Source organism: Pithys albifrons, chromosome 21, assembly GCF_047495875.1.
Source record: "Pithys albifrons albifrons isolate INPA30051 chromosome 21, PitAlb_v1, whole genome shotgun sequence".
In the NCBI taxonomy this organism is placed as follows: domain Eukaryota; kingdom Metazoa; phylum Chordata; class Aves; order Passeriformes; family Thamnophilidae; genus Pithys; species Pithys albifrons.
This window is the reverse complement of record NC_092478.1, coordinates 9,654,178-9,675,628: the sequence shown is the minus strand read 5'-3', so window position 1 is coordinate 9,675,628 and position 21,451 is coordinate 9,654,178. Positions and strand designations below refer to the sequence as shown.

The 21,451-nt window shown below is 55.0% G+C and overlaps 1 protein-coding gene across 2 annotated transcripts in view; it reads left to right on the top strand.

Moving 5' to 3' along the window:
• The window catches only part of GALNT17 (polypeptide N-acetylgalactosaminyltransferase 17), a 217,281-nt gene that overhangs the window by 88,689 nt on the left and 107,141 nt on the right, over positions 1-21,451 (top strand). The window contains exons 3-5 of one of the 2 annotated variants that reach the window (XM_071575190.1): positions 1,365-1,531; positions 12,106-12,280; positions 13,358-13,555. In XM_071575190.1, the coding sequence (XP_071431291.1) occupies positions 1,365-1,531; positions 12,106-12,280; positions 13,358-13,555 (540 nt within the window). Of the gene's footprint in view, positions 1-1,364; positions 1,532-12,105; positions 12,281-13,357; positions 13,556-14,208; positions 14,227-21,451 lie in introns of those variants that run through there. The other variant, XM_071575191.1, reaches the window with a different exon arrangement.

The window sequence follows — 21,451 nt, the reverse complement described above, 5'->3', positions numbered from 1 at the left end:
GGATGTGTGGCTGTGCACAGCTGGAATCCGTGCCTGTGCCCAGCTGAGATCTGTTGCTGTGCCCAGCTGGGATCTGTGGCTGTGCCCAGCTGGGATCCGTTGCAGTGCCCAGCTGGGATGTGTGGCTGTGCCCAGCTGGGATCTGTGGCTGTGCCCAGCTGGGATGTGTGGCTGTGCCCAGCTGGGATCTGTGGCTGTGCCCAGCTGGGATCTGTTGCTGTGCCCAGCTGGGATGTGTGGCTGTGCCCAGCTGGGATATGTGGCTGTGCCCAGCTGGGATCCGTTGCAGTGCCCAACTGGGATCTGTGGCTGTGCCCAGCTGGGATGTGTGGTTGTGCCCAGCTGGGATCTGTGGCTGTGCCCAGCTGGAATCCACAGCTGTGCCCAGCTGGGATCTATGGCTTTGCCCAGGGGGGATGTGTGGCTGTGCCCAGCTGGGATCTATGGCAGTGCCCAGCTGGGATGTGTGGCTGTGCACAGCTGGAATCCGTGCCTGTGCCCAGCCGGGATCTGTTGCTGTGCCCAGCTGGGATGTGTGGCTGTGCCCAGCTGGGATCCGTTGCAGTGCCCAGCTGGGATGTGTGGCTGTGCCCAGCTGGGATCTGTGGCTGTGCCCAGCTGGGATGTGTGGCTGTGCCCAGCTGGGATCTGTGGCTGTGCCCAGCTGGGATATGTGGCTGTGCCCAGCTGGGATCCGTTGCAGTGCCCAACTGGGATCTGTGGCTGTGCCCAGCTGGGATGTGTGGTTGTGCCCAGCTGGGATCTGTGGCTGTGCCCAGCTGGAATCCACAGCTGTGCCCAGCTGGGATCTATGGCTTTGCCCAGCTGGGATCTGTGGCTGTGCCCAGCTGGGATCTATGGCATGCACAGCTGGAATCCATGGCTGTGCCCAGCTGGAATCCCTGTCTGTGCCCAGATGGCATCCATGGCTGTGCCCAACTGGGATCCGTGGCTGTGCCCAGATGGCATCCATGGCTGTGCCCAGCTGGGATGTGTGGCTGTGCCCAGCTGGGATCTATGGCATGCACAGCTGAAATCCATGGCTGTGCCCAGCTGGGATCTGTGGCTGTGCCCAGCTGGGATGTGTGGTTGTGCCCAGATGGGATCCATAGCTGTGCCCAGCTGGGAGGTGTGGCTGTGCCCAGCTGGGATCTGTGGCTGTGCCCAGCTGGGATGTGTGGTTGTGCCCAGATGGGATCCATAGCTGTGCCCAGCTGGGAGGTGTGGCTGTGCCCAGCTGGAATCCATGGCTGTGCCCAGCTGGGAGATGGCAGCCATTGTCTTGCACTGACACGTGTGCCCAGGTGGAAGTTGTGCACCATGAGCTCTGCCAACCCAACCCGTCTGTGCCCTTTGTGTTGCAGGTGCAAAGAGCTGAAGTACGGCAAGGACCTGCCCCAGATCTCCATCATCTTCATCTTCGTCAACGAGGCGCTCTCGGTGATCCTGCGCTCGGTGCACAGCGCAGTGAACCACACCCCGGGGCACCTGCTCAAGGAGATCATCCTGGTGGATGACAACAGCGATGAAGGTCAGCAGGGCTGCATCTCCCACCCCAAAAGAGCAGGAGATCCTTCCCCCAGAGGGTGGTGGGCACTGCCCAGGCTCCCCAGGGCAGTGGGCACAGCCCCAAGGCTGCCAGAGCTCCAGGAGGGTTTGGATGATGCTCTGGGGCACAGGGGGTGACTCTTGGGGCTGGGCCTGGGCAGGGCTGAGGGTTGGACTGATGATCCCTGTGGGTCCCTCCCAGCTCAGCCCAGTCTGGGGTTCTGGGATTCCTCAGCCAGTGCCAACATTTGGATATCAGCAAAACTTCTTTGCAGAGAGAGTGCTCAGGGATTGGAATGGGCTGCCCAGAGAGGGGGTGGATTCCCCATCCCTGGAGGTTTTTCAGCTGAGCTTGGCCGTGGCACTGAGTGCCATGATCTGGTAAAGGGACTGGAGTTGGACCAAGGGTTGGACTTGATGATCTTGGAGATCTTTTCCAACCCAATCCATTCCATGATTCTGTGATTTGCCCCAGAAGCAGCCCAGGGCTGAAGAACTGGCACTCTGCATGCCAAGCAATGCCCAGGCAGGTCAGGAGCCAGGATGGCAGCAGAGCAGTGGCCCCTCAGCTCCCCTTCCTCCTCCCTCCCCAAAGCCCCACTCCCTCAGGCCCTGCTCTGCTGAGCTGCCCAAGGGGGTGGATCTGCAGGGGCTGCACAACCAGGAATTGCATCCCAACTAAGGGGATCCCTGCCTTGGATTCTGGACACTCCTTTCTCTCAGGCTCAGGGGGTGACTCTTGGGGCTGGGCCTGGGCAGGGCTGAGGGTTGGACTGGATGGTCCCTGGGGGTCCTTTCAGCTCAGCCCAGTCTGGGATTCTGTAAATAGCAATTCCCAGCCAGAGCAGACAGGGGTGACTCCAACACTGGTGTCTGGACAATGTGGGTCCTGGAGTGCTGTGTTTAGTTGTCCAGCACCCAGGGCAGGGCTGTGGGGGCTCTCCAGGCTGTTGGGTTGTGACTCTTGGGGCTGGGCCTGGGCAGGGCTGGAGGTTGGACTGGATGGTCCTTGTGGGTCCCTCCAGCTCAGCACACTTTGGGATTCTGGGAAGACTTGACAAACTGAGAGTCCCCAGCTCTGTCCATGGTGTCCAGATATGTCCAGGTGTGGCCATGAGGAAGACCTTGGAGCTTGGTCATGCAGGACAGATCCCATCTCATTCCAACCTCCTGCTGTGTGCCTGCTCCTCCCATAGACCAGGTTGCTCCAAGCCCTGTCCAACCTGGGACAGGGAACATCTCCAGGGATGTGTTGGAGTTTCCTATGGCATCCCCCTGGTCAGAGATGCAGGGAAGTGACCCAGATTGATGGAGCAGAAGGTGGGAAGATCCCAAATCTCCTTGCACAGCAGTCAGTGCTGCATCCCACCAAGACATCTCCTAAGGATCATGGCCATCCAGGGTCCCTCATGATGGGCCAGGGCTGTGCTGAGGGTTGTACAACACCAAGGTGGTTCTGTCCTCAGAAACAGCAGGATGGAGAACAAGGAGAGGGGGAGTGCAGAGCTGGTAGGGTTAGTGAATAATGTCAGTCCTCTGCTGGTGAGTCTTTGCAGCCATTGTGACAAATGAGATGTTTAAGGAGGGATTGGAAGGAAGATAATGAGGTAACCTGGCAGATGTTTATGAAAAGCTCCTCCCAAACGTGCAATAATCTCCTTTTCTCCTGTTAAAGAAATGCTACAAACCAAAACGTGGCTGGGGGTCTCCTGTGCTCACTCTCAGCATCATCGAGGAGCCTCAATGACAGCAAAGAATTATGAATGGCAATAACATTGTCACATGGATCCCACTAATGGGAGGCAATAATTGGGAGCAGCAGCAGCAGCATCGTCTGGGTGGTGCTTTGGATATTACAAACAAAGTCGTTGTAATAAATGGATTTGGCTTGTACAGGAAAATAATTACAGGAAAAGAGTTTCTCATGAGCTTGAAGATTTAGAGATAAATCCTGGAGGATCAAGTGCTGGTGTTGGGCAGAGGAGGGGGCTGTGTGGGTGTGACTTTGGAGGCTGGGCTGGAGCAAGAGGAGGAGTTGCTTCAGCCTCTTTGGGAGCAGCTGTGGGTGTTTGAGGGACACTTTCTGTGTGGGTGTGGTGGTGGGAAAGGCTCATCTCTGTACACCTGAGAGAAGGTTGACCTTCAGAGAGCAGTGAGTCCAGCCCAGGAGCTGTGATGTACCAGCAGCAGCTTCTGGGAAACTTGCTCAAGGCTCAGAGGGGTTTTGTGTAGGTGTTGTCAGAGTGGGAAGAGGAACCACAGCACATCTGGGGAACAAAGCACCAAATATTAAAAGACTCCTGGCATTTCCAAGCCAACTCCAAGTTTTAAAATGAACCCATGGGTAGAGGTGAGAGCCATGTGGCTGCTCTGTGCCCTGCAGGTAACCCCTGCCTGGTTCTACAACCACCAGCCACACCTGGTGTTCATTCTCAGACTGGAGCAAACTGCTCTGAAGACTCATTAGACACTTCTCGTTCCCAGCTTTGTGTGTACAACAGCATAAAAGTGTGCAATGAGTGATTAAAGTTAATGAACACCCAGGCATTGGGATGCTTCATGTCTGAGCTGGAAACAGATAAAAGTGTGTTGTAACAGCGGGGAAAAAATCCCTCCTTGAAGGAGATGCTCGGGGAGCTGTAGTTTGAATCCCCCTCCCCCCTGAGCTGCACGTTTACTTCAGAAAGGCTTTTTTGGAGGCTGCTTTTGTCTGTGCCTGTTGCAGGGGTGTCATTGGCAGCGTGCAGGCTGTGCTGGGGAGCGATAAGCAGCCTCCAGGTTGGTGCGGGGAAGCAGCAGTGCCCCCGAGATGCTCCGTTATCTCCCAGCTGCACACTCTGTCTGACTCTTGCTTAATCAGCAGCTGGTTTTTGTTGCTGTTGTTGCTGTTGTTGTCTGTCTTTTAGGGCTTTTAATCTGAGATAGTATCTCTTTGAAAAGCAAACCTCCCGCTGTAAAAGAAACCCTTTGGACAAAAGGAGCTGCCTACGCTCCAGGGGTTGGAATTTACCTCAGTGGAACATGGGATGAAGTTCAACAAGGCCAAGGGCAGGTCCTGCCCTTTGGCCACCCCAAGCCCTGCAGCGCTCCAGGCTGGGCACAGAGTGGCTGGAGAGCAGCCAGGCAGAGGGACCTGGGGGGACTGAGGGACAGGAAGCTCAACAGGAGCCACCAGTGTGCCCAGGTGGCCAAGAAGGCCAATGGGATCCTGGCCTGGATCCAAACTAGCGTGGCCAGCAGGCCCAGGGCAGTGACCCTTCCCCTGGACTCTGCCTTGGGGAGGCCACACCTTGAGTGTTGTGTTCAGTTCTGGGCCCCTCAGTTGAGGCAAGAGATTGAGGGGCTGGAGCGGGGCCAGAGAAGAGCAACGAGGCTGGAGAAGGGACTGGAGGTGGCACTGAGTGTCCTCTGAAACACCTCCAGGGACAGAGAATCCAACATGTCTTGATCCAACCCCACTGTGATCACCAGCCCAGGGCACGCTGTGCCCTGGGCTGGTGATCACAGTAGGGTTGGATCAAGGGTTGATGATCTCAGAGGTCTCTTCCAACCCAAGTGAGAAGAGCAACGAGGCTGGAGAAGGGACTGGAGCACAAGTGCTGTGGGGAGAGGCTGAGGGAGCTGGGGGTGTTCAGCCTGGAGAAGAGGAGGCTCAGAGGTGACCTCAGCACTGTCTGGAACTGCCTGAAGGGAAGTTCTGGCCAGGTGGGGGTTGGTCTCTTCTCCCAGGCACTCAGCAATAGGACAAGGGGGCACGATGGGCTCAAGCTCTGCCAGGGGAAATTGAAGTTGGAGATCAGAAAGAAATTCTTTGCAGAGAGAGTGCTCAGGGATTGGAATGGGCTGCCCAGAGAGGGGGTGGATTCCCCATCCCTGGAGGTTTTAAGATGTGACTGGATGTGGCTCTGAGTGCCATGATCTGGTGATCACAGTGGGGTTGGACCAAGGGTTGGACTTGATGATCTCAGAGGTCTCTTCCAACCCAGCTGATGCTATGAGTCTATGATTCTCTCCAAGCACAGTCCACACAAAGCCTGAGCCCTTTGGAGTAGCTTTAGAGGCCATTGCTGAAGGTTCTCCTCCTCTCCTCCCCATTGTCCCCACATTGTGGTAAATCTGAGACTGAGGAGGTCCTGGGATTCTGTGAAATGCACCCAGTGGGAGCAGCTTTGCCTGTGACCCTCTGTGGGAACTGAGCCAGTCACCTGTTCCCCCTTTGTTCAGCTGCAGGGGAAAAGCTTCAGAGTCTCACCTGCTCTGGGTGTCCCTGCAGAAATGTCCATGTTTATTTACTGCCTGTTACAGGAGCTGCTTCAGTGAGTTCCTGCAGCAGAACTCCCACCTGGGATGGCTTTGGTGTTCCAGGCAGGTGGGAGTGTGGGACCAGGGGGGCTGATGCCTGCCATGGTTCTCCCAGCCCTGACTCCTGTGTCCTTAGTGCTGCTGATAACAGCCCTGGGCTCTGCCCACTTTGCCCCCCCAGATGTCTGGCAAACACAGCTCTGTTTTCTTTTGGGGTGTTTTGCTCTTTTGGGCTCTGTTTTTCTTCAGAGGTGTGGCCCTGAGCACCATCTGGGCACTGCTGTGGAAGGAATTTGCTGCTGTTGGGAGTTCTCTGAGCTTCTCTGGTGCCACTGATCTCTGATCCTTGGTATCAACAGGCACTTCCCACCTTCAGTTCTGAGGGGCATCCACAGCATTTGGAGAGATCTGGGCAGGGTTTGGGTGTGGAGCACTGAGCAGGGGACACTTCTGTGCTTCCATTTGGATTGATGTCCATGACCTGGTGATTCCCAGTGGCATCAGGTGGCTCAGTGTCTCTGGCAGGCCCAGCAAGCTGTGCAGGTGATAAAATAGTTTGCAATAGATAAGTCATTGCAGTTGGCAGATGGGTTTTTAATGGAGCAACAGGCCTATTAGATGGGAGTTCCTTGGATTTGCCCTTCAGGGAAGATCAATATGGACAGATGGAGGACAAAAGGCAGGATTGAAATGGAACCTGCTGGTGTTTTCAGTGGGATTTCTCTCTGCAGATCTTCCCAGGAAGCAGCTCGTGCTGTGGCAAAGATCAAACACTCACAGATTGACTCCTGAATGAACAGCAGTGCTGTGGGTGGGCTCAAGCAGCAGAGGGTGGGAGAGTGTGTGTGGAAGAGAACCATGGGGTGCAGAGGAGAAAGGAGTGTCCAGAATCCAAGGCAGGGCTTAGTTGGGATGCAATTCCTGGTTGTGCAGCCCCTGCAGATCCACCCCCTTGTGTGGACTGACCACCACCCACACAGAAGGAATTTGAGGTGGCCAAGAATGGTGGTGCTGGATGACAAAGGAGCCCATGTGCCACCTCAGAGGCAAAGGGCAGTGAGAGGACAGTTACACTCCTTTGACATATTCAGGTATCACTGCACTGACAGACAAGGATAGAGAGAAGTCACCTGTGGGTACCAAACTCCAGAGCTCTGGAATTCTGATGGGGGTTTCAGCTCTGCTTGAATCCCAGATGGTGCTGAGCTGGGAGGGACCCCCAGGGACCATCAGTCCAACCCTCAGCCCTGCCCAGGCCCAGCCCCAAGAGTCACCCCCTGTGCCCCAGAGCATCATCCAAACCCTCCTGGAGCTCTGGCAGCCTTGGGGCTGTGCCCACTGCCCTGGGGAGCCTGGGCAGTGCCCACCACCCTCTGGGGGAAGAGCCTTTTGCTGAGATCCAACCTGCCCCTGCCCTGGCACAGCTCCAGCCATTCCCTGGGTGCTGTCCCTGCCCTGGCACAGCTCCAGCCATTCCCTGGGTGCTGTCCCTGCCCTGGCACAGCTCCAGCCATTCCCTGGGTGCTGTCCCTGGTCCCACAGAGCAGAGCTCAGTGCCTGCCCCTCCTCTGCCCCTCCCCAGGGAGTTGTCCCTGCACTGAGCTCTCCCCTCAGTCTCCTCCAGCTGAACACACCAAGTGCCCTCAGTGCCCTCACTCGCTGCCCCTGCAGGCCCTGAACCATCTCTGTGCCCTCCTTTGGACAGTCTCCAATGGCTTCACATCTTTTTATGTTGTGTCCCCCCAAACTGCCCCAACACTGCAGGTGATGTTCTCACTCTCAGGCAGGAGCTGAAGGGGTCAAAGCTCCTGCTGTGACCCTGTGCCAGGCAGGGTGACAATGGCAGCAAGTTCCCTGAACTGGAGGTGCTTCCCCTCTGGAGCTTCCATGAAGTCCTGCAAAGAGCAAATCCAAGGGTCAGATTGGCTGTTTGTGTGAAAGCTGCATCTAAATTCTTTACAAAGAGAGTGCTCAGGCATTGGAATGGGCTGCCCAGAGAGGGGGTGGATTCCCCATCCCTGGAGGTTTTTCAGCTGAGCTTGGCCGTGGCACTGAGTGCCATGATCTGGTAAAGGGACTGGAGTTGGACCAAGGGTTGGACTTGATGATCTGGGAGGTCTTTTCCAACCCAATCCATTCTATGATTCCATGATTCTATGATCTCCTACTGCCCATTAATGCAGGTCATGAATTCCTGGCCTTGTGCTTCAGACCTCCCAGCCTTCCTATTCCAGCTGGGTCAGGCTGGGAAGAGGCATCAGTTGGGCAGGAAACATTCTCTGAGCTGACATCACAGAATCCCAGATTGTTCTGAGTTGGAAGGACCCCCAAGGATCACCGAGTCCAACTCTTAAGTCAATGGCCCACACAGTGGATTGAACCCATGACCTTGGCATTGTTACACCCAAGTTTGAACCCACTGAGCTGATCTCAGGACAGATAAAAAGCTCTGCTGCTGCTGACCTGAGTGCAGCAGCTCTGCAGGTGGAGGAGTTGTGGTTTGCAGCCCTCTGGAGTTCACAGAGAGGGGTCTGAGCACGTCTGGTCCCACAGGATCAACATCCATGGGACCAGAGGAGCTGTGCAGGGCTTCCCACTGAGGCTTCTTCTCACAGCCACATCATTCCTGCTCCCTGGCAAGGGGGCACCTGGGCCGAGGTTCTCTGGGTACCTGAACAGGAGCTTTGCAGATGATTTAATGGTTCCAGGCCAGGTTGGATGGGGCTTGGAGCAACCTGGGCTAGTGGAAGGTGTCCCTGGGCTAGTGGAAGTTGTCCCTGGGCTAGTGGAAGGTGTTCCTGGGCTAGTGAAAGGTGTCCCTGGGCTAGTGGAAGGTGTCCTTGGGCTAGTGGAAGGTGTCCCTAGGCTAGTGGAAGGTGTTCCTGGGCTAGTGGAAGGTGTCCCTGCCCATGGCAGGGGTGGAATGAGATGGGCTTTAAGGTCCCCTCCAACCCAACCCATTCCATGATTCTGTGGTTCCTGGGGACTGGCATTTCACTCCTGTTCTGTAACAGTGGATTTTCCAGACCTGCCCTTCTGGATGCACCAGGAAATGAAATACAAATTCCACCCCATCCCTGTGCCAGGGCTGTGTCTCATAGACTGCCCCAGCACTGGGCTCTGTGCCCTCTGCCCACAGGGCTCAGACCAGCCCCAGGGGAGAGAGCCTGGCCCAGGGCAGTGCAGAGGGTGTGCCAGGCTGGGTGCAGGTAGGGGGCAAAGCCTGGCATCTGTGTGAGGCTGCACAGGGAACCCTGTGGAGAGAGGACTGGCACTGCATTTCCCAGCTCTGGGCAATGCTTTGGTGTCTCTGGGGTGTCTCTCCACTTGGGAAGCAGCTCCTTAGGGGTGCCTGCAGTGGGCAGGAGAGGGGCACTGTGCCCCCTGCTGCTGGTGGTGTGGGGTCACAATGGGGACAGTCCTGAGCAGCTCTCCAGGGTCACCTCATGCCAGGGTGAGCTGTCCTGGGCTCTGTGCCCTCAGCAGCTCCTCCCTGCCCTGCTGGCACCCAGCAGCCCTGCCAGGAGGAGCAGGACGTGCCTCTGGCTCCTTGGGGACTTTCTGGGGAGCGTGGTGGCTGTAGGAGTCTCTCAGGGTGACCCTTGGCTACCTGTGAGAGGTGATGGTCCAGCTCTTCCCATTTCACTCTCCTTTGAGCATCTCAAACAACTCCTGAGAGGATATTCCCTGTTTGCCTTCCATTCAGATTAAAACTCCAATGTGAAAGTTGTTTTAATTGTTGTAATTTGAAATGCCTTACCTGCTGGCAAAGCCACCTGAGATGCCAGGGGGGTTTAAACCCCTCAGGAGAGTCCATGTCTCTGTCTCCTTAAAACCATTTTGGAGAGTTGTCTCCATAAAATCCTGTTTTTTCTCCAAGTGGCTCAGGCTGAAATGGAAGTTGCTGAGTTATGGCTGTGTGTGATGCAAATGCTTTGAATTGAGGAAGGGGCTCATTTGCTTTATTCTTTTTATTCCCACTTCAGCATAAAAGAGCAATGAGACTTGGGGGAAATGGAGGTGGGAGGGAGCCATCCCAGAAAAGAAGCACATTTTCTGTGCTTGGAGGAAGGCATGGAAGGGAAGGGAGCAGAGAAAGCTTTTGCTTTGATGATTTCAAAGCAGATGGGACTTGCTGTTTACTCCTTTGCTCTCCATTGCTGTTTCCTTCATGTGGGAACCCTCATGTGGCTCGAGTATTTTACCACGTGGATGATACCAATGGTGGCTTCTTTTCTCCTTTTTTTTTTTGTTTTTGTTCTGGAGAGAGGATGTGTGAAGGGTTGGAGACTAATTTGAGATCATATATCTTCATTTTCTGCTGAACTGAATCCTCAGAGGGATGAAAGACACTCAGGAACTGCTTTCAGTGTTAAGAGTCAATGTTGGTGCCCAGTGGCATTGCTGAGCTTTTGGAGTTCCTCTCACCAGCAGACCTTTGTGCACTTCACTGATGCCACCGGCACCAAAAGGACCAACGTTTCTGGCACTTCTCCAAGAGAAAAGAACACTCTTGCTTACCCCTCATGGTCACCTTCCATGTTCAAAGCCCTCTGTGTCTTTTATAGTCAGTACTTGGACTCTCAAGAGTTTTCCTGCTGGTGGTGACTTCAGGCTGCAGGTCCATCAGGTTCTCATCCACAGGGAAATGATCTGCAGCTCACAGTGAACAGAAGATGAGTGGTCTGAGGATCTTCTGAACAAAGCCAAAATCTCTTTCATCACATCATAGAAACAACTTTCCTGGTGGCAAAGCTCAGAAAACAAACAAGTGCCAGGACTGGAAGAGAGCCAAGGCTGAGTGAAAGGGCAGTGAGGGAGGCTCAGGGGCAGTTCTGCTGCAGTTTGAGTTTCCTCAGGTGGCTTTGGCAGCATTGCTAAAAACCTGTTGGAGAGTGTCCAAAGGAGGGCACAGAGATGGTTCAGGGCCTGGAGGGGCAGCGAGTGAGGGCACTGAGGGCACTTGGTGTGTTCAGCTGGAGAAAGAAGAATTTCTCCAGCCCTTTTAGCCTTGTTTTGGTTTCTTTTGGCAGATGTAGGTGAGAAGCTGAGACACAGGGAAGGGATAAGAATAACTCTGAGCCTTAAACCCATCGTGGTTGTCACTCTCTGCTCTGCTCTGGGGCAGCCCCACCTGCAGGGCTGGGGCACTTTGGGGGCACACAATGGAAGGGAGAGATTGAGCCATTGGAGAGTGTCCAAAGGAGGGCACAGAGATGGTTCAGGGCCTGGAGGGGCAGCGAGTGAGGGCACTGAGGGCACTTGGTGTGTTCAGCTGGAGAAGAGGAGACTGAGGGGAGAGCTCAGTGCAGGGACAACTCCCTGGGGAGGGGCAGAGGAGGGGCAGGCACTGAGCTCTGCTCTGTGGGACCAGGGACAGCACCCAGGGAATGGCTGGAGCTGTGCCAGGGCAGGGACAGCACCCAGGGAATGGCTGGAGCTGTGCCAGGGCAGGATCAGCACCCAGGGAATGGCTGGAGCTGTGCCAGGGCAGGGGCAGGTTGGATCTCAGCAAAAGGCTCTTCCCCCAGAGGGTGGTGGGCACTGCCCAGGCTCCCCAGGGCAGTGGGCACAGCCCCAAGGCTGCCAGAGCTCCAGGAGGGTTTGGATGATGCTCTGGGGCACAGGGGGTGACTCTTGGGGCTGGGCCTGGGCAGGGCTGAGGGTTGGACTGATGGTCCCTGGGGGTCCCTCCCAGCTCAGCACCATCTGGGATTCAAGCAGAGCTGAAACCCCCATCAGAATTCCAGAGCTCTGGTGTTTGGTACCCACAGGTGACTTCTCTCTATCCTTGTCTGTCAGTGCAGTGATACCTGAATATGTCAAAGGAGTGTAACTGTCCTGTCACTGCCCTTTGCCTCTGAGGTGGCACATGGGCTCCTTTGTCATCCAGCACCACCATTCTTGGCCACCTCGGATCTCTTCTGTGTGGGTCGTGGTCAGTTCATGTGGATCTTCTGCAATTCAACCTTGATTGCCCCCAAAGGATTCTGCCCCCCCAGAGGTGTGCACAGATCACAGAATCCCAGACTATTCTGACTTGGAAGGACCCACAAGGGTCATCGAGTCCAACTCTCAAGTCAATGGCCCACACAGGGGATTGAACCCCTGACCTTGGCATTGTTACAGCCAAGTTTTAACCAGCTGAGCTGGTGTGTGACTCCAGTGAGTTCTGCTCGTAGCCATCTCTCAGGTGGGGTGATTTTGGTTGAAAGCTGTTGCACCTTCTCACTGCTTTCCCTGGTTCTTCTGCAGAGGAGCTGAAGGCACCACTGGAGGAGTATGTCAACAAGAGGTACCCCGGGCTCGTCAAGGTCGTGCGCAACCAGAAGAGGGAAGGGCTGATCCGAGCGCGGATCGAAGGCTGGAAAGCTGCCACGGGGCAGATCACGGGGTTCTTTGATGCCCACGTGGAGTTCACTGCTGGCTGGTAGGTGCCCATCCTCAGGGTGTTGGGCAGGGGGTGTGATACATCAGCCAAGGGCCGGTCCATCGTGTCCTACAAGTGACAGACAGGTCCAGTGGCTGATTAATCCTGTGCTCCTTTCTGTATGGAATGGCCACTGATGAGGAATGATGGGAACATACAAGGAAAACTGTGACAGCACCCAGGGAATGGCTGGAGCTGTGCCAGGGCAGGGGCAGCACCCAGGGAATGGCTGGAGCTGTGCCAGGGCAGGGGCAGGTTGGATCTCAGCAAAAGGCTCTTCCCCCAGAGGGTGGTGGGCACTGCCCAGGCTCCCCAGGGCAGTGGGCACAGCCCCAAGGCTGCCAGAGCTCCAGGAGGGTTTGGATGATGCTCTGGGGCACAGGGGGTGACTCTTGGGGCTGGGCCTGGGCAGGGCTGAGGGTTGGACTCTATGATCTTTGTCCCTTCCAGCTCAGCCCATCCTGAGATTCTGGGAAAACATTTCCTTGCCCTTGTTTCCTCCAATCCTTTTCTATTCCCTCCTTTTGTGCCCTCCCCCTGCCCCTGTTCCTGTGGTTCAGGATGATTTCCCATCCCCTTTGCCTGCAGGAATTCCTGTAGGTTTAGGAAAGCAAGGGATGGAAGGAGAAAGCCTTTCCCTCTTCCCTGCCCTTTGCCCATGGATCCCAGTGGGGGTGGCTCTGATGGTTTGGGCTGATTTGCTTCCTCTGCTGCTGGGAATCAGTGCAGAGGTGCAGGAGCAGCCTGGGCATCATCCAACACAAGCAAGACCTGTTGCAGTGGGTCCTGATGAGGACCATGAGGATGCTCTGAGGGCTGGAGCAGCTCTGCTGTGAGGACAGGCAGAGGGAGTTGTCTTACTCAGCCTGGAGAAGACTGTAGAGCACCTTCCAGTGCCAAAGGGAGCCTCCAGGGAAGCTGGAGAGGGACTTTGGATGAGGGCCTGGAGTGACAGTCTGAGGGGAATGGCTTTAAACTGCCAGAGGGGAACGAGGAAGGAATTGTATGGACACCATGGTGTCCACCAGCAGATCCTGGCAGGGATCCACCATCTCTTTTTTTCTTTCTCCCTCCCAGGGCCGAGCCAGTGCTGTCCAGGATCCAGGAGAACAGGAAGAGGGTGATCCTGCCCTCCATTGACAACATCAAGCAGGACAACTTCGAGGTGCAGCGCTACGAGAACTCTGCGCACGGCTACAGCTGGGAGCTGTGGTGCATGTACATCAGCCCCCCCAAGGACTGGTGGGACGCTGGGGACCCCTCCCTGCCCATCAGGTACGTCCTGGCACTGCCCCCTGGGCAGCAGCACAGAAACCCAGGGGCTGGAGAGGGCTTGGGGATCTCCTCCCTGCCCATCAGGGAGTGCTCCCTGCTCATTGTGGGGGTGCTCCCTGCCCATCGTGGGGATGCTCCCTGCCCATCAGGGGGTGCTCCCTGCCCATTGTGGGGGTGCTCCCTGCCCATCGTGGGGATGCTCCCTGCCCATTGTGGAGGTGCTCCCTGCCCATTGTGGGGGTGCTCCCTGGCACCCAGAATGGAAATTCAGGGGCTGGAGGGGCCTTGGGGACCCCTCCCTGCCCATCAGGGGTTGCTACCTGCCCATTGTGGGGGTGCTCCCTGCCCATCAGGGGGTGCTCCCTGCCCATTGTGGGGGTGCTCCCTGCCCATCAGGGGTTGCTCCCTGCCCATCAGGGGGTGCTCCCTGCCCATTGTGGGGGTGCTCCCTGCCCATCAGGGGTTGCTCCCTGCCCATCAGGGGATGCTCCTTGCCCATCGTGAGGGTGTTCCCTGGCACCCAGAATGGAAATTCAGGGTCTGGAGGGGCCTTGGGGACCCCTCCCTGCCCATCAGGGGTTGCTTCCTGCCCATCGTGGGGGTGCTCCCTGGCACCCAGAATGGAAATTCAGGGTCTGGAGGGGCCTTGGGGACCCCTCCCTGCCCATCAGGTACGTCCTGGCACTGCCCCCTGGGCAGCAGCACAGAAACCCAGGGGCTGGAGAGGGCTTGGGGACCTCCTCCCTGCCCATCAGGGACTGCTCCCTGCCCATTGTGGGGGTGCTCCCTGCCCATCATGGGGGTGCTCCTTGCCCATCAGGGGGTGCTCCCTGCCCATCATGGGGGTGCTCCTTGCCCATCAGGGGGTGCTTCCTGCCCATGGTGGGGGTGCTCCCTGCCCATCATGGGGGTGCTCCTTGCCCATCAGGGGGTGCTTCCTGCCCATTGTGGGGGTGCTCCTTGCCCATCAGGGGTTGCTCCCTGCCCATCATGGGGGTGCTCCTTGCCCATCAGGGGGTGCTTCCTGCCCATGGTGGGGGTGCTCCCTGCCCATCATGGGGGTGCTCCTTGCCCATCAGGGGTTGCTTCCTGCCCATCATGGGGGTGCTCCTTGCCCATCAGGGGGTGCTTCCTGCCCATGGTGGGGGTGCTCCCTGCCCATCATGGGGGTGCTCCTTGCCCATCAGGGGTTGCTTCCTGCCCATTGTGGGGGAGAGGAGAGGAGAGGAGCAGAAGAAGTGAGGAGAGAGAGAAGAGGAGAGAAGAGAAGCAGAAGAAGGGGAAAAGGGACAAGGAGGAATAGGGGTGCAACTGTGTTTACATTAACAATATTTAAACTAAACTTGCACAAGAATATTCAAGTTTCAGGAGGGACTCTGTTCAGAGCTATTTTTTCTCACAGTTACACACAATCTTCAAACCCACACACACCATGCAAACCATCCAACATCACCCAGCTACAGCTAATTATTAAGTAATATATTTCTCAAAAATTGCAAGATCTAAACAGTCTTAATGCAACTTATTTTAACTTTATAGAAGAGCTCTTTTGATGTTACTCTGTAGAGTTTCTGCAGCTTCTTTTCTTGCTTCTGCACCAGCTCAAGGTCTCCTGACAAATTCCATTCTTATCTGAGCAGCACCTGCAAACTTGTCCTTGGTTTGCCAGCCTGAAAATGTATCAATCCCAACACACTTGGGCTTGGTTAGAGGCATTTTTGATGTGGGAGCTGCTGCTTGAGGTCAGGGGGAGTCAGGGCTTGGGGGTCCCAGGGGGTCTGGGTGGAAGGTGCTGCCTCCAGGAACCCCCAGCCCTGGTAAGTAATGAAAAAACTGACTGAAATAACACTGTTAACATGCACTGGGAGGGGAAGGATTATGAGAGAGATAAATGGGCAGTGTCCACAACAAAGAGCTCATGAAAAATGCTGCCTCATTGCATTAGTTGTGTCACCACACAGAGCCCAGAATTAATGACTGCAGTTATTTGTGTGTCACAAGAATGCAAGGGAAGCTCTGACTTGGTGGCAAGATTTGCATGGAAGGGATTCCAGTGCAGTGCTCCATGTAATTATGCATGGGATTAGAGGAAATTGGGAAATTATAGTCTACTGAGGTACATTAGTTTTGTAGAGACATTTCAGGGTAAAAGAGTGGGAGGGAAGGAAAGCAGCTCAGTCCTTGGGTTTGGTGATGGGGATTGTGGCAGCCCCACAGGAGCTGCTCCAACCTCTCTGGGAGCCCAGGGGGGTCAGCCCTGACCAAACCCAGGCTGGCAGGGGCTGGAGACAGGCAGTGGGTGACTGTGGTTGGAGGCAATTCTCTCTCCTGGATAATCCATTAGATATAATTATTTATCCAGGCCAGGAGAGCTGATGGCACAAAGCTCATCTGAAATATGGCCCAGGCTCACAGTGGCTCCAGGCTCCAGGAATTTCCCTGCAGGAAAGAGGCTCCCTGAGTGCCTGGGGAGTGCTGTGGAATACCTGGAGCCTGCAGTGCATCCTCTTTGGGATCTTTTTTCCTATTAACATTTAAATCCTGATCCACAAAGATACCTCAGTGTTGGCACTCAGCATGTCCCAGCCTGGCCAGACTCTGTGCAGAAGATAAAATTGTCATTGCAGGGTGATGGATCTTGTCTAAGTCCCTTCTCCCAGCAGGGGCAGACAGTCAGTGACATTTGAAATGGTCATCTCATAGACCCTGATCTTCCTCAGCCTGAGCTCTGGCAGAGCTCTTTGGATTTCCTGGATGAACCTGGACCTCAGTGAGGACCTGGAGGGGCTTTGCTGCAGGAGAGGCACCCAGGATTTGTCCAGACTCTTGTTATTAATTATATAAATTATTAATCATCTAAATGATCAGAGTTTGCTGAGAGTCCAGAAAACCTGTGAGTCCCTGGAAAACAGAAGGAAGTTGATGCTTTCAGTGCCCTGTGGGAAATGCAGAGAAGGCCTTTGGAAGTGGTTGGTGACCTGGTCTTGGGGTGTCCCAGAGTGGGATGTGCCTTCTCAGCACCTCCAGCAATGGTTTGTCCCCACTTGACAGATCACGAGTTGGGGTGTTCTGTGGTTCTGGATGGTGCAAACCCAAGTGCCAGCAGTTCCTCCTGCCTGACCTGCTCAGGTCCTGCTGCACCAGCTTTGCCCCCAAAGCTGCTCTGGAGACACTGCTGATCTCTGGAAGATTTCCAAGGAGATGTGCTGGTTGTGCCTGAGCTGCAGACTCCTCATCTGTCATCCCAGGGGGAGATCTTGGTGGCTCCAGGGCTCTGACTCAGGGAAACCATGAATTGCATTCCTGGATCTGTGTCTCTCCAGGTAGCCAAGCAGGGAGGGCATGGTGGGCAATGCCCTGAGCATGGTGAGCAACCTTGGGCATGGTGAGCAACCTTGGGCATGGTGAGCAACCTTGGGCATGGTGGGCGATGCCCTGGGCATGGTGGGCAATGCCTTGGGCATGGTGAGCAACCTTGGGCATGGTGGGCAATGCCTTGGGCATGGTGAGCTACCTTGGACATGGTGGGCAACCTTGGGCATGGTGGGCAATGCCCTGGGCATGGTGAGCAACCTTGGGCATGGTGAGCTACCTTGGGCATGGTGGGCAATGCCCTGGGCACAGTGAGCAACCTTGGGCATGGTGGGCAATGCCCTGGGCATGGTGAGCTACCTTGGGCATGGTGAGCTACCTTGGGCATGGTGGGCAATGCCTTGGGCATGGTGAGCAACCTTGGGCATGGTGGGCAATGCCTTGGGCATGAGGGACACCTGCCTGAGCTTGGAAATTGGAGTGCTCACACTTTCCTGCTGGTTGTAGTTCTGAAACTTGGACCTTTGCTGCTTGAGGCCATCAGCAGTGCTGTGACCCCACTGCTACTGAAGCCACAGGATCTTTAAGGTTGGAAAAGCTCTCCAAGATGTTCAAGTACCCCCATGCCCATTAAACCAGAAGATCTCTAAGGTTGCAAAGCTCTCCAAGATGTTCAAGTCCAGCTTTGGACCAAGTACCCCCATGCCCAATAAACCCCAGGATCATTAAGGTTGGAGAAGCTCCTCAAGATGATCAAGGCCAACCTTTGGCCAAACAACCCTGCCCAAGAAACCCCGTCAGGAAATGCCACATCTACTCAATTCTTGAACCCTCCCAGGGGTGGTGACTCCACCACCTTCCTGGGGAGATTAGATGGATTATTTACAATATGATGCATGTCCTGACTCTCTTTTTGTGTTTTCCACACTTGGCTGAGCAGGGCAGTGGAGGCCAAGAGGAGGAGCATTGCTGAATGCTTTTACTCCTGGAAAAGCTGGTAGCCCATGGCTTGGACAAGTGTTCCCTCTGCTGGGTCAGGAGCTGGCTGGAGGGTCCAGAGAGTGCTGGTGAATGGAGCTGCATCCAGCTGGTCACCAGTGGTGTCCCCAGGGGTCTGTGTTGGGTCCAGCCCTGTTTAACATCTTTATTGAGGATTTAGATGAGGGGATTGAGTCCATCAGCAGCAAATTTGCTGATGACACCAAGTTGGGAGGGAGTGTCGACCTGCTGGAAGGCAGGAGGGCTCTGCAGAGGGATCTGGAGAGACTGGAGAGATGGGCTGATTGCAATGGGATGGAGTTCAACAAGGCCAAGTGCAGGTCCTGCCCTTTGGCCACCCCAAGCCCTGCAGCGCTCCAGGCTGGGCACAGAGTGGCTGGAGAGCAGCCAGGCAGAGGGACCTGGGGGGACTGAGGGACAGGAAGCTCAACAGGAGCCACCAGTGTGCCCAGGTGGCCAAGAAGGCCAATGGGATCCTGTCCTGGATCCAAACTAGCGTGGCCAGCAGGCCCAGGGCAGTGACCCTTCCCCTGGACTCTGCCTTGGGGAGGCCACACCTTGAGTGTTGTGTTCAGTTCTGGGCCCCTCAGTTGAGGCAAGAGATTGAGGGGCTGGAGCGGGGCCAGAGAAGAGCAACGAGGCTGGAGAAGGGACTGGAGGTGGCACTGAGTGTCCTCTGAAACACCTCCAGGGACAGAGAATCCACCATGTCTTGATCCAACCCCACTGCGATCACCAGCCCAGGTCACTCCGTGCCCTGGGCTGGTGATCGCAGTGGGGTTGGATCAAGGGTTGGACTTGGTGATCTCAGAGGTCTCTTCCAGCCCAACTAAGAAGAGCAACGAGGCTGGAGAAGGGACTGGAGCACAAGTGCTGTGGGGAGAGGCTGAGGGAGCTGGGGGTGTTCAGCCTGGAGAAGAGGAGGCTCAGAGGTGACCTCAGCACTGTCTGGAACTCCCTGGAGGGAAGTTCTGGCCAGGTGGGGGTTGGTCTCTTCTCCCAGGCACTCAGCAATAGGACAAGGGGGCACGATGGGCTCAAGCTCTGCCAGGGGAAATTGAAGTTGGAGAGCAGAAGGAAATTCTTTGCAGAGAGAGTGCTCAGGGGTTGGAATGGGCTGCCCAGAGAGGGGGTGGATTCCCCATCCCTGGAGGTTTTTCATCGGAGCTTGGCCGTGGCACTGAGTGCCATGATCTGGTAAAGGGACTGGAGTTGGACCAAGGGTTGGACTTGATGATCTCAGAGGTCTCTTCCAACCCAATCCATTCTATGATTGTGTCTATGAGGTGTCCCACTCTGCTGGCTGTGCTTTGGTGCTGAGGTCACAGGGCTACTGATTTAGTGTAACCCCTGAGAGTTCTTTCAGGCAACTGTTGCTTTTGTCCAGGTGGGAGATGCTGCAATGGCCAGAGGAGTTAAAGAGCTCTGAAAGGGCCAGAGGAGCTAAAGAGCTCCTGGGAATCATCTCTACAGCCACACAAAATGATGGCAGTGGATCTCCCTGTAGCACATCCCCCCTTTGCAGGGTCTGGCAGCACATCAGACCCTCAGGAACAACTTTCCTCACATTTTCCTCTTCTCTTGTGAAGATTTCCACAACCATTGGGGTGTTGGTCAGGAGGAATCCAACAGCTGGTGATGGGGGAGGAAAGGCCAGAATTTCAAGGATTATCTCCTGGGTTTCTACTGGTTTGGTTTGTGAAAAACTCTCAAAGCATTTGTACAAAATGCTGAATATTTTTGCCATTGGTCCTTCCTGCCCTCAGGAGGAACTGCAGGAAGAGTCCCTTTCATGATGAAATGCTCTCACTCTTCTGCTGGAGCTGCTTTGGAAGTTGAGGGGGAAAACTGATTTCTGTGGAAGCCAGATGTGGGGTGGCAAAGATAACTTGTGTTTGGAAACCTCCCCTGGGCTGTCTGAGGAGATGTTTGTGTTTGCTGGGAGGGGTGGGACGTGTGTGACTGTCCCAGCAGCTGCACAACGTTTGTGGAGCTCTTTAATGGCTCCATATAACATTGAAATCAAACAGCAAGATAAAGATAAGAGTGTTTGGGATCTGTGCCAACTTCTAAAGGCCCTTTCCCTCAGCAGGGCAAAAGAAGCAAAGCTCTGTGCTGACCACCCAAGTCTTCATTGTCCTTGAAGTCTTGATTCTCCTCCACAATCTGGTCTGGCTGCAGGTTCATGTCCAGGATACAGAGAATGGAGGTCCCTGAAAGCTTAAAAACAACATAAAGGAAGAATTATAGAATGGTTTGGGTTGGGAAGGACCTTAAAAACCATCTTGTTCCACCCCATGCCATGGGCAGGGCCACCTTCCACCAGAGCAGGTTCCCCCAAGCCCTGTCCAACCTGCCCTTGGATTAACCTTCATCAGTCTTGTTTGGGCTCAGAACCTGGGAGAGGGAAGATTTAGGTCAGAATCACAACCTCAATAACTTTGTCATCCATCTCCAGATTAAAATAAAACCATCAAGTTCTTTCCCAGCTTCAAAAGTCCTTTGATCAGAACATCTTCAGGTTTCTCAGTGTGGGCTTTCTTTTCAGTGATCAGAGGTTTCCTGTGAGAGTTGGAGGCCATATATTAAAAAAAAAAAAAAAAAAAGAAAAGACTTTCAATTGACTTTCTTGATTTTAATTTTTCCAGGACTGGAGAGAAGTGATCCTTAACTCACTGCCCAAAGTGACTTTCCCTCACTAATGCACTCATTTCAAGCTCTTAAACTTGAGGGAGATTCCCTGTGGTGGGAGGAACCTGCCACGGGCACTGGGGCTCAGCTCGCTGCCCCTCGGCCTCTTTGTCATAAATCCCTTTTAATGGCACATAATTCAGTGCAAAGTGTGAGAGGAGAGTGTCTGATAATTTGGGATGGTTTCAGCACTGACAGGGGGGGCAGATTTGTGGCACTGCCTGAAGAGGACAGGGAAGGCTGAGCTGAGGGTGCCCCTGGGGCTGCTGGGCAGCCTGTGGGGGTCCAGCTCTCCATGGAATGTCAGGGCTCATCTCAGAGCTCTTTGTCTTTGGAAGATCTCCTGGGGGTTGGCTGAGCACAGAAACAGAAGATCCAAACCATGCTGAGACACTCTGAGGTTCCCACTGACCACCAGGGTTTGGGAGAGGGTCCTTGTACTGGTTTAAAGGGAAACCAGCAGGAGAAATGAGCCCAACACAGGAGAGATTATAAGTCAGAGTTACAATTTAATAACAATATCACAAGAAATGCAATGGCACAAAGAGAAATTGGGTTTAACCCCCAAGCCCAGCAGTGTAACCCACCCCCTGGGACACAAACACAGGGGGGTTTGGTGGCCCCTGTGCTGAGCCCCACGTGGTTCCCCCGAGGCCAAAGGAAAAGGAAGGGACAAACCTGTTGGTGCAGATGATGGCACAGTCTGGTGGAGAGTGGGGGGCTCCTCCTGGCCAGGGGCTGCTCCTCCTCTGCATCCAGTGAGTGGTTCCCCAGTCCCCAAAGTCCAAGATTTTCTCCCCTCATGTTTGGGTGGGAGCCCCCAGTGCCTCCCCCAGGGCAGGGAGTTCCACACTGGGGGATCTGACTCTGGCAGTCAGGGGGGATTTTGGAATG